The sequence below is a fragment of the Loxodonta africana genome, unplaced genomic scaffold, assembly GCF_030014295.1.
Source record: "Loxodonta africana isolate mLoxAfr1 unplaced genomic scaffold, mLoxAfr1.hap2 scaffold_55, whole genome shotgun sequence".
NCBI lineage: Eukaryota > Metazoa > Chordata > Mammalia > Proboscidea > Elephantidae > Loxodonta > Loxodonta africana.
The window spans coordinates 718,474-729,917 of record NW_026975272.1 but is presented as its reverse complement, the minus strand read 5'-3'; the positions used below and the strand labels follow the sequence as shown (position 1 = coordinate 729,917).

The window sequence follows — 11,444 nt, the reverse complement described above, 5'->3', positions numbered from 1 at the left end:
TAAATATGAAAATCTACCTGCATCTACAAAAACATACTTTCATCTTTCCATTCTTTTTCTGTCCTTCTGATTACAACAGAGGAACTTGAACTATTTCTGCATATGTTCAAATTTTCACCTTTCCATTCAGAGCTTTGAATCCCATCAACTGGATTTCTCTGGAAACTTACAGATCTTTTATACTTTACCTTATAGTTTGGTCAATTGTTACTTTTTTCGGCACTTTATGAGAAAGACAAAGTAGACAATCACGATGCAAACACCATTGCTTTACTTTCAATCTACTTGTGTCCTTGAATCTAAAATTTGTCACCTTTCAGTAGCATATAGTAGGATCTTCATTTTTTTTTTTTTTTCTAGTCTGACAACCTCTGACTTTTGACTGGATTGTGTTTATACTTGAAGCCATTTTACTTTGTTTTGTATGTAGCTCTCTTTTTTCTCCCCATTCTTCCTTTAATCTTTTCTTTTGCAAAGTGTGAATATTTTCTAGTGCAAGTTTTAATAATATTTTTACTATTTCTTGTGTTATTTCTTTGTGTTTATTCTAGGGCTTACAATATAGACCAAAACTTAACAGTGATTCTTTCAGATTTGTGCTAACGTAATTCTAATGATAAGAATATGTTACTTCTATGTAGCTCTATTCTCTCTTTCCCCTTTTGGCTATTACTGTTATACTTTTTGTATCTCTGTGTGTTATAAACTCCAAAATAAATTATTTTAATTCTTACATTGTTTTTTGTTGTTGTTAGGTGCAGCTGAGTTAGTTCTGACTCATAGTAACCCCTTGTACAACAGAACAAAACGTTGCCCGTCACTTCTCCATCTTCACAATTGTTGCTATGTTTGAGCCCATTACTTTATGTAGATTTATGCAATAAAAGATAATGAGAAAAGAGGGAAAAAAAGTATGTATTCATAATGTTTACTGCATTAACCTTCTTATTTACCATTTCTGGTTCTCTTCATTTGTTCCTCTGGACTGGCACAACCTTCAGGTGTTATTTCCTTACTCCTACACAGCTTCCTTCCCCCATGCCTGTGTGCTGTTATTGTCAGATATATTTTATTTCTACGTTTTGTAGGCCCAAACAGAAATCATATACATATTGTTTTATACAATTGCTTTTTTAAATCAGTTAAGAGAAGAAATGAAAATACACATTATACAGTCTTTTACAGTGGTTCAGTGGTAGAATTCTCACCTTTACGAAGGAGACTCAAGTTTGATTCCTGGGCAATGCAACTCGCACACAGCCACCACCCGTCTGTCACTGGAGACTTGTGTGTTGCTTTGATATGAACAGGATTCACTGGACCTTCCAGACTAAGATCTAGTAGGAAGAAAGGTGATCTGCTTCTAAAAAAAACCCTATGGGTCACAATGGTCTGCTCCACAATAAATAATGGGGATGGTGCTGGACCGGGCAGCATTTTGTTCTGTATACATGGTGTTGTCATGAGTCCTGGATCAACTTAAAGGCAGCTAACAATAACAACACTTCTGATACGAAGCTATCAGCCTATGCCCAGGAGGAAAAATGTAATATGTATTATTATTAAAGGAAAAATCAAGATTAAGAAATTGGAAACAAAAAAATCATCGACAATGGCCCATTTAAAAATACAACTTGTTACTCTGCTTCTGACATCATTATATGAGCCCACGGTTAGCTGGTAAACTACTACAGGGAATACAACTATCGCATTACAATCAGCCATAGTTATATTTTTACCATTTGCTCTTTAGCTGTGTGCTTGTTTCTTCTAACTAATGCTCGCCAAATCTACCATTTCTAATGATTCTGTTACACAGTCTTCTTTGTTAACACATGATTTCAACATGATGATTTTATGATGCATGAAATAAAACCAACTTTTCTTTCACTTTTTTTTATGCTACTTATGTAAGCATCCTGTTCCCATAAAAACAACATTTCTATTCCCTTAAAAAACAAAATAAAAACCTGTTGCCATCAAGTCGACTTCCACTCACAGAGACCTTACAGGACAGGGTAGAACAGCCCCATAGGGTTTCCAAGGAGCACCTGCTGGATTCGTACTGCCAACGTTTTGGTTAGCACCCATAGCACTTAACCATTACACCACCAGGATTTCCTCTATTCCCCTGCTCCCTCCAAATCACAATTTTTTTCACCTTGTTTCTTCTGCTGCTAGTATATTAATAAATCTGACATGTCCTCAACAAAATCTCAATGAAACAAAACTATGTTTTATTTATTTATTTTATGTGTTTATTCATTTGACAATACAGAGTTAAAATTATCACACAAATTCTGGAGGTTGAGGGCTTGCAGCCCGATTCAGAAATTCAGACAAATTTTTGACATAGATCTTAATCAGGTCGATCCCTGGCTTGCAAAGCTTCAAAATTCCTTGGTCAGTATTTATAACCTCCTACGTTAGTAACAAAGCTGGGGGCAATCATTTTTGGTAAGTTACCGAACACAAACACCTCTAATGTGATGGATGTGGGCAACATCTTCGCAGAAGCATTAAAATATCAAAATTGAAAGAAAATCTCATTGATAGTATGTACAAAGTTCCCTGCCAAAGCAGTAAATTGTATTTAAGTTTAGCTACAGTGACTATATTTCTACTTTCTGATATCACAGGTTCTGTTTGACATACATTCTACACTTGACACATTCTATTTGACATATATCCCATGTTTTCAATAGAGCTATTAAGTTATTCTGTATTCCTCTTTTACAGATTAAATATTCTCACATCAACTTGACCACTTTTTGACTTTTTTTTCTAGACACCTGGACAATTTGGGTACTACTACCAGTGTTTATTTGTCTCTTCTGAAGCATGTTGACTATAAATTAATATACCGTCATTGGTTTTATAGGACCAGTGTGAATTGAAATGGAATTATTTCTTCAATTAACTAGGGCATTAGTCTTATTTTATAACTAGAAGCATGACTTCCCATAGATAATAGAGCTATGTAAAGTATGGTGTACATGCTAGTTGACATTTAAGAGAATTCAAAAATTTCTATACATTAATATTAAACCATTTGTACACATTTGTTTTCTGTCTATATATGGGACTCTGTCTCTTAGTAATATAACATTAATGTTTTTGGTTTATTATTTGAATCTATATGATTCTTGAATTCCATTATTTCTTCCAAATTATTTCCTTTTTCAGCTTTGTAATGTTCACATTTTGTAAACCAAGTCTCTATTTGGCCTCACCTAGGAAACCCTGGTGGTGTAGTGGTTAAGAGCTATGCCTGCTAACCAAAAAGTCTGCAGTTCCAATCCACCAGGTGCTCCTTGGAAACTCTATGGGGCAGTTCTACTCTGTCATATAGGATTTCTATGAGTTGGAAGCAACTTGATAGCAATCTTTTTTTTTTTTTAGTCACTATTGGGAAACCCTGGTGGTGTAGTGGTTAAGTGCTATGGCTGCTAACCAAAAGGTCGGCAGTTCAAATCCACCAGGTGCTTCTTGGAAATCCTAGGAGGCAGTTCTACTTTGTCCTGTAGGGTTGCTATGAGTTGGAATTGAGTTGGTGGCAATGGATAATCACTACTGAACATAACATGCAGAACAAAACCTAGTGGCAATATCTCAAATTCCATTAATTAACATTAACAAATTCATTATCCAAAAAAAAAATTGAGCAAAGGTGAACTATTAATTGATACCTGTGCAAGTTTGGGAAGGGTGTAACATCAAATATTTAAGTGAAAACAAGAGAGATTGGGAAAGTAGAAAAATAAAAACAATTAGGATACTATATCAAAGAGACCAAAAGAGCATTAACTTTATAAAGGAGGGTTTGATAAATATTGTCAAATGTTAAAGAAAGAGGTGAGGAAATCACATTATATATAAAATTATGTTTCTCATTACTTTTTAAAGCAAAATTTCCTTTGAGTTAGAGAAAATAAAATTTTTTGAAATTTTTTTCATATAAATACATTGAACAATAAGCCAGGGAATTTGACAATTTTTTTTAAAAAAGAGTTTTACTACATGTAATTAGGAGTTAGAGAAAGTATCAAAATCTATGTAAAACACATGTTCAATGAATTAAAATGGACCCAGCATCAGGAGGTGGTACTAGCTTCCAAAGACGGCAATATCTGTAGACTTTGTAAATGAGATTAGTCAGATTGAGGACAGCTGAGTTAGACAGCAGAGAACATGGCTCAAAATAAGACATGCTGAAAACCCCAAACATCGGAATGACTTTATTGCGTCTCCAACACGTTTTTTCTATCCCTAAGTTTTACAGCGGAAGCCACATATTACTGTTTCATTATGCGATGTTTTGATCAATACATAATTTCCTTAAAACACACATTGTAAGTAAACCTTTGATGGCAACCTCTATATTAATTGTGCTTCCCACTTATATTAAGGTGACTTTCAATTGCTCTCTATTACCAATTGAAAGAAGATTTCTATGAAGGAAATCAAGAACCTAATAAAGAATTTGTGTTAGATTCATCCATTGAAGACTCATCTACTTCCTTTAAAAGTCTGTCGTCTATTGGAACCCTTTGTAATAGCTGACTGGGTTGTATCTTTTTTTTTTGATGGGTGTTTATGTGTGTGTGACTCTGGAAGACAGAAAGGGGAAGAAGGGTTCAGAAAGTTTCAAGAAAAAGGTCAGGGAATGAAAGGAGTGCTGTCATTGGCGCATTCAAATCAGTCAGCAGTGTCCTTAAGAGCCATTTTTTGCATGAAGCCACACTCATTCTTTAACAAATGTAGGTGCGATAGGGAAAGAGAAATAGAAAGATAAAAGCTTGAAAGTGTAATAAAAGTTTAGTCCTGAAGTTTGATTTAAGCACCCCTTCCATGATATATATCTAAATTAAAAAAAAAAGTCCGTTATAACTTCAAAGCATTTATGAAATATGTTATAGATAGCTAACAGTTATCTTAACAAGTGGTAAAAAAGAATGCATATGGGAAAACATTGAATAAAAAAATTTTTTTTTTTTTTTGGTGGACCAAAATATTCTATATGGCTAGTTCTATGTGATATTGTGACTTTTGTCTCTAAATACTTAATCTCCTTTTTTCTACAGCCAAGTGTGCATTATAAATAAGTTCTATTTTAAAAGACCCAGTGACCATATAGACTGATCATAGCATAAACATCCATGCCCCTGTTATTATTTGTCTAATTTATCTTATCTCTAATTAGATACAGATATCTGAGTATTAAAAGAATGTGTTTACTTTGAAAATATTCTAATGAGAACCTGTATGTTTGAATTAGCCCTTGGAAGTTAATCAAAAACTTTATTTTGTTCGGGAAATAACTAAATACTCAATTTAGTTCAGAAAAATTAACCAGGCAGCATCAGAAATGAAGGGATTCTTTTCCTGGTAGTCACATTCCACAAAGCCTTCTTTACTTCCTTATTCCTGAGGCTGTAGATCAGGGGATTCAGCATGGGGATCACTACTGTGTAGAACACAGAAGCCACTTCATCCTGACTCAGGGAGTAACTAGACCTGGGACACAAATAAGTACAGATGGAGGTTGCATAGAACAGAATTATAGCAGTCAAGTGGGAGGCACAAGTTGAGAATGCTTTGCGCCTCCCCTCCCCTGAATGCATATGAAAGATGGAGAAGAGAATGTAGGAGTAGGAAGTAATGATGACCAGCAGAGTTCCAAACATATTCACGCAGGCAAAAGTGGAAAAGATGCTTTCATTCAGGCTTGTGTCAGAACAAGAGAGCTTAAAAAGAGGGGGGCTGTCACAGAAGAAGTGATGGATGATATTGGAACCACACAATGGTAAGCTGCTTACATAACTTGTGTTAACCATGGAGTTCAGTAATACTGCTGTAAAGGCCCCAGCTGCCATTTTAAGGCAGACTCTCCTGGACATGATTAAGGAGTAGAGGAGTGGGTTACATATGGCCACATAACGGTCATAGGCCATTAACCCAAAGAGGATGCATTCAGTTGTTCCCAGGGCGATAAAGAAATACATCTGCAGGAAGCAGCCAGCAAAGGCGACGGTTTTCTTCTCAGACAAGAGATCTACCAGCATCTTTGGGGTGATGGTGGACGAGTAGCAAACCTCCACAAAAGACAAGTTAGCCAGGAAGAAATACATGGGTGTGTGAAGTCGAGAGTCTGCCCTGATTAGCAGGATCATCCCCACATTCCCCAGGACTGTGAGTGTGTAAATCACAACAAAGAACAAAAAGAGGGTGATCTGTAGCTCCAGGGTGTCTGCTAATCCCAGCAGGATGAACTCGGTCAGTGAGGTACGATTTTTTCTGGTCATTTGTTACAAAGAGATTTTGTGTAAACTTTGGATCAAGTGTAAATATTTCCCTCTCCAAAACCTTACAGGAAGAAGTTGAAATGTCAATAAGGATATTTACACATGGAAAAAAATAAAAATAAAAACCTAGGATAACATGGAATAGTAAATGAAATGACTGAAGTAAGAGGAAAAATAGAGTACTACTGGAAAATGTATTTTGTTTTAACAAAGGATTGTCTGTTTCGAAACTGGGTTGGAGGACTTTTAAATCACTTATCTAAGTCCACGGACTCCAGTTCAGCTTCTGCAAATGTAACATTGGTTGTTCTCTTCTTTGTATGCCAGGGCACATTAAAATGTAAAGGATAGAAATATTCTTGCTGAAGTTTCTTTGGTTCTTTTTACGGTTATGTGGATTTAACTCAAAGATAATGTTTTCTCTCCCTTAAAACCACGATGATCATCTCTCCAAAATTCATACATTCCCCCCTAGAAATAGCTTTTGTATAACCCTAAGTAGGAAAAATTTTGACAATTAAATCTGAGAGATACTTTGACACCCATTATACATTTAAGGATAATTTTGTATAGTGAGCCAAATGGTTGTTGTTGTTACGAGGATGACACATATACCAAATTAATGTCATTTAATAGCAGATAGGGTATTTATGCACCCCAGTGAACAACAGTATGAAATCCTTAGAACTTCCTTCCCAGAGAGTATCTTACCTGTGTAGTCTACCAATTTCATTATTATTAAGGTTCTCATTTGGAGGTTAAAAAAGAAAAATTTCATTCTTTTTTAAATGCAGTGTAAAGATGAATTACCTTCTTGTAAATTTTGAGATACCTTCTCAGTAAATACATGTTAAGGTACTTTTATTTTGTTTTCCTTCAAGAGGATTGAGGAGCTATGGGGATTAGATGTAGGTATTAATTGTGAAGTCAATTCTCTAAAGACAGAAAGCTTAATCTCAAAAGGAAATACAATATGACACTAAGCACATGTATATGTACTTCAAAGCTGATGGAATCAGACCTGTGGAGCTTGCATCATGGTGTGGCTTCTGCTCTCCGTGTTATATTAAAGTTCTTCACCAAAGGCAGATAATTCATTTTTTAATTGACTGTTTACATTTCCTCTTTCTTGGTATTTTTAGCTTATTCCAAAGGAATAGATAGAGCACTACCAAATTTGTACTTTTCTTTAGTCTGTGTGTGTACACCTGGGTAAATGTAACCTACAATTCAGCTCTGCTCCCCAGTGAAATTAAGGAGAATGGGAAACTACCTAGTATTCTTTGTGACCATCTTCAAAGAAATACTTTTACCTGAGCAGATAGGAAAATAGATAACCATACCAAATTTATTTTTATGATTTCAACTCTTTTTTTCTTGGTTGTTTGCAATTACTGTCGGTGACTATCATTCTATAAGGGGTGGTACAATAGTATTTCTAGACCAAATTCACAAGTGAAAAAAGATGTGATAAACCTCATTGGATGTCCATACACAAGGAGAATCTATTTGCATAAAACTTTGTCAAACTTGGAGGAATATCTTTTTTTATTATTATTACTATTATTTATTGTGCTTTAAGTGAAAGTTTACAAATCAAGTCAGTCTCATACAAAAACTTACACACACCTTGATACGTACTCCTAACTGCTTTCGGCCTAATAAGACAGCACACTCTTCCTCTCCACCCTGTGTTCCCCATGTCCTTTCAACCACCTTCTGTCCCCCTCTGCCTTCTCATCTCACCTGGAGAAAGAAGTTGCCCACATAGTCTCATGCGTCTACTTAAGCCAAGAAGATCAGTCCTCACCAGTATCATTTCCTGTCTTATAGTCTAGTCCAAGCCCTGTCTGAAAAGTTGGCTTTGGGAATGGTTCCAATCTTGGGCTAACAAAGGGTCCAGAGACCATGACCTCTGGGGTCCCTCTAGTCTCAGTCAGACCATTAAGTCTGGTCTTTTTATGAGAATTTAAAATCTACATCCCACTGTTCTCCTGCTCCATCAGGGATTCTCTGTTGTGTTCCCTGTCAGGGCAGTCATCGTTGGTAGCCAGGTACCATCTAGTTCTTCTAGTCTCAGGCTGATGTATTCTCTGGCCCTTTCTGTCTCTCATGTTCATCTTTCCCTTATGTCTTTGGTGTTCTTCATTCTTGGAGGACACCTTAAGGGATCATTTTACCAGCAAGGGTATAATGTTCACAGGTACAAACATTACTGTTCTGCTACCTATATCTCCTCTGATAATGTGGGAAATATAGACAAACAACATAGACTACTACAGTAGTAGAAATTTTTTTTAAAAATGGACCAGAGAGGACTAGAAAGGTAGCTGGGAAAATTGGCTTGATGATAACAAATGTTCTTGGTATTTTTTGTAAAAATATATGCATTTCTGTTATGTAAAAGTGAATCTTTTAAGAGCTAAAATGTTGAGCTTATTAGAATTATTTTCTAAAGACAGGAGGAATGGGAAACAGATCTCTGAGTAGAGACCACCATAAACTTGAGAACCCAATGATCATGAAGATGTCACAGGGCCAGGCAGTATTTTTTTCTGTTGTTCTGAGTCAGTTGACTAGACAACAACTACCAACAATGAAGACCTTCTATAGTGTGTCTTCACCACAAGTACCTTTGTTTTGAATGGTATTGGCTACCTGCTTTTTGCTAAATCCAAAGAACTTGTTTCACTTATTAATTTATTGAAGACACTGAAGAATTTACACATCTATTCAACCTGCATTATCTGCATTTATATATTTATTATCTGTATTTTTATTCTTATTCTCTTTTGTCTTATTAGATAATTCAGATACTAGTTTACACTGAAGACACTTAGAAGATATATTCTAGTATTCTGGCAATTATAGTCTCTTGACTCAGTATAAACTGGGTACTCATCAAATGGAAGTTTATGAGTTGTAGAGTAAGTTCCATATTTTCACATTTATTTACTTAACTATTAAAAAAAAACTATGTAAAACAGTAGTTTGAAAAGGTATATTGAAATGAGCTAAATTTTTTTCTTAATCATTGGTTTACATTAAAAAAAGATGGTACTCACTTTATTCTTGTTGATTCAGAGTTCCATACATCTTGATTTTATTAAATGATTGTCATTTTCTCTATAATTAAGAAAAATTTAAAAACTTACCTAAACTTCAAAGGGATCATGAAGCCATTAATTACAAAAACCTTTTTAATTGCATTCATAGGACATATTCATAGCAGTATTTACCATTATCATTTACCTGTTTATTTTTTTCCACTTTTTTACTTTCCTAATAAACTTTCTCAGAGCACGAACTTTTAAAATCACTATCCAGTAAAATAAAACAGTGCCTGCCATGTAGTAGATAGCCAATAAATATATGTAGATGAAATAATGAATAAATAAATGAATTTCTTTATATATATTTTTTATTAACTTTTATTAAGCTTCAAGTGAACATTTACAAATCCAATCAGTGCGTCACATATAAGTTTACATACATCGTACTCCCACTTGCTCTCCCCCTATTGAGTCAGCCCTTTCAGTCTCTCCTTTCGTGACAATTTTGCCAGCTTCCCTCTCTCTCTATCCTCCCATCCCCCCTCCAGACAAGAGTTGCCAACACACTCTCAAGTGACCACCTGATATAATTAGCTCACTCTTCATCACCATCTCTCTCCCCCCCGCTGACCAGTCCCTTTCATGTCTGATGAGTTGTCTTCGGAGATGGTTCCCGTCCTGTGCCAACAGAAGGTCTGGGGACCATGGCCGCCGGGATTCCTCTAGTCTCAGTCAGACCATTAAGTATGGTCTTTTTATGAGAATTTGGGGTCTGCATCCCACTGATCTCCTGTTCCCTCAGGAGTTCTCTGTTGTGCTCCCTGTCAGGGCAGTCATCGATTGTGGCCGGGCACCAACTAGTTCTTCTGGTCTCAGGATGATGTAGGTCTCTGGTTCATGTGGCCCTTTCTGTCTCTTGGGCTCTTAGTTGTCATGTGACCTTGGTGTTCTTCATTTTCCTTTGCTCCAGGTGGGTTGAGACCAATTGATGCATCTTAGATGGCCGCTGGTTAGCATTTAAGACCCCAGACGCCACATTTCACAGTGGGATGCAGAATGTTTTCATACTAGAATTATTTTGCCAATTGACATAGAAGTCCCCTTAAACCATGGTCCCCAGACCCCGGCTCCTGCTCCGCTGACCTTTGAAGCATTCAGGTTATCCCGGAAACTTCTTTGCTTTTGGTCCAGTCCAATTGAGCTGACCTTCCTTGTATTGAGTGTTGCCTTTCCCTTCAACCAAAGCAGTTCTTATCTACTGATTAATCAATAAAAAACCCTCTCCCTCCCTTCCTCCCTCCCCCCTTCGTAACCACAAAAGTATGTGTTCTTCTCAGTTTTTACTATTTCTCAAGATCTTATAATAGTGGTCTTATACAATATTGGTCCTTTTGCCTCTGACTCATTTCGCTCAGCATAATGCCTTCCAGATTCCTCCGTGTTATGAAATGTTTCACAGATTCGTCACTGTTCTTTATCGATGCGTAGTATTCCATTGTGTGAATATACCACAATTTATTTACCCATTCATCCGTTGATGGACACCTTGGTTGCTTCCAGCTTTTTGCTATTGTAAACAGAGCTGCAATAAACATGGGTGTGCATATATCTGTTCGTGTGAAGGCTCTTGTATCTCTAGGGTATATTCCGAGGAGTGGGATTTCTGGGTTGTATGGTAGTTCTAGTTCTAACTCTTTAAGATAACACCAGATAGATTTCCAAAGTGGTTGTACCATTTTACATTCCCACCAGCAGCGTATAAGAGTTCCAATCTCTCCACAACCCCTCCAACATTTATTAGTTTGTGTTTTTTGGATTAATGCCAGCCTTGTTGGAGTGAGATGGAATCTCATCGTAGTTTTAATTTGCATTTCTCTAATGGCTAATGATCGAGAGCATTTTCTCATGTATCTGTTGGCTGCCCGAATATCTTCTGTAGTGAAATGTGTGTTCATATCCTTTGCCCACTTCTTGATTGGGTTGTTTGTCTTTTTGTTGTTGAGTTTTGACAGAATCATGTAGATTTCAGAGATCAGGCACTGGTCTGAGCTGTCATAGCTGAAAATTCTTTCCCAGTCTGTAGGTG

At 36.3% G+C, this 11,444-nt stretch overlaps 1 protein-coding gene across 1 annotated transcript; it reads right to left on the bottom strand.

The window, feature by feature from the left end:
• Positions 1 to 2,835: 2,835 nt before the first annotated feature.
• On the bottom strand, positions 2,836 to 6,890 carry LOC100659683 (olfactory receptor 5F1-like). Its single transcript, XM_023541856.2, has one exon. It carries the CDS (start codon positions 6,303 to 6,305, stop codon positions 5,349 to 5,351), a length of 957 nt encoding a protein of 318 aa, XP_023397624.1. The 5' UTR covers positions 6,306 to 6,890; the 3' UTR covers positions 2,836 to 5,348.
• Positions 6,891 to 11,444: the final 4,554 nt, after the last annotated feature.

Bases quoted from the DNA above. Each gene is read 5' to 3' on its own strand.
- LOC100659683 (XM_023541856.2), bottom strand. From the start codon at position 6,305: ATGACCAGAAAAAATCGTACCTCACTGACCGAGTTCATCCTGCTGGGA.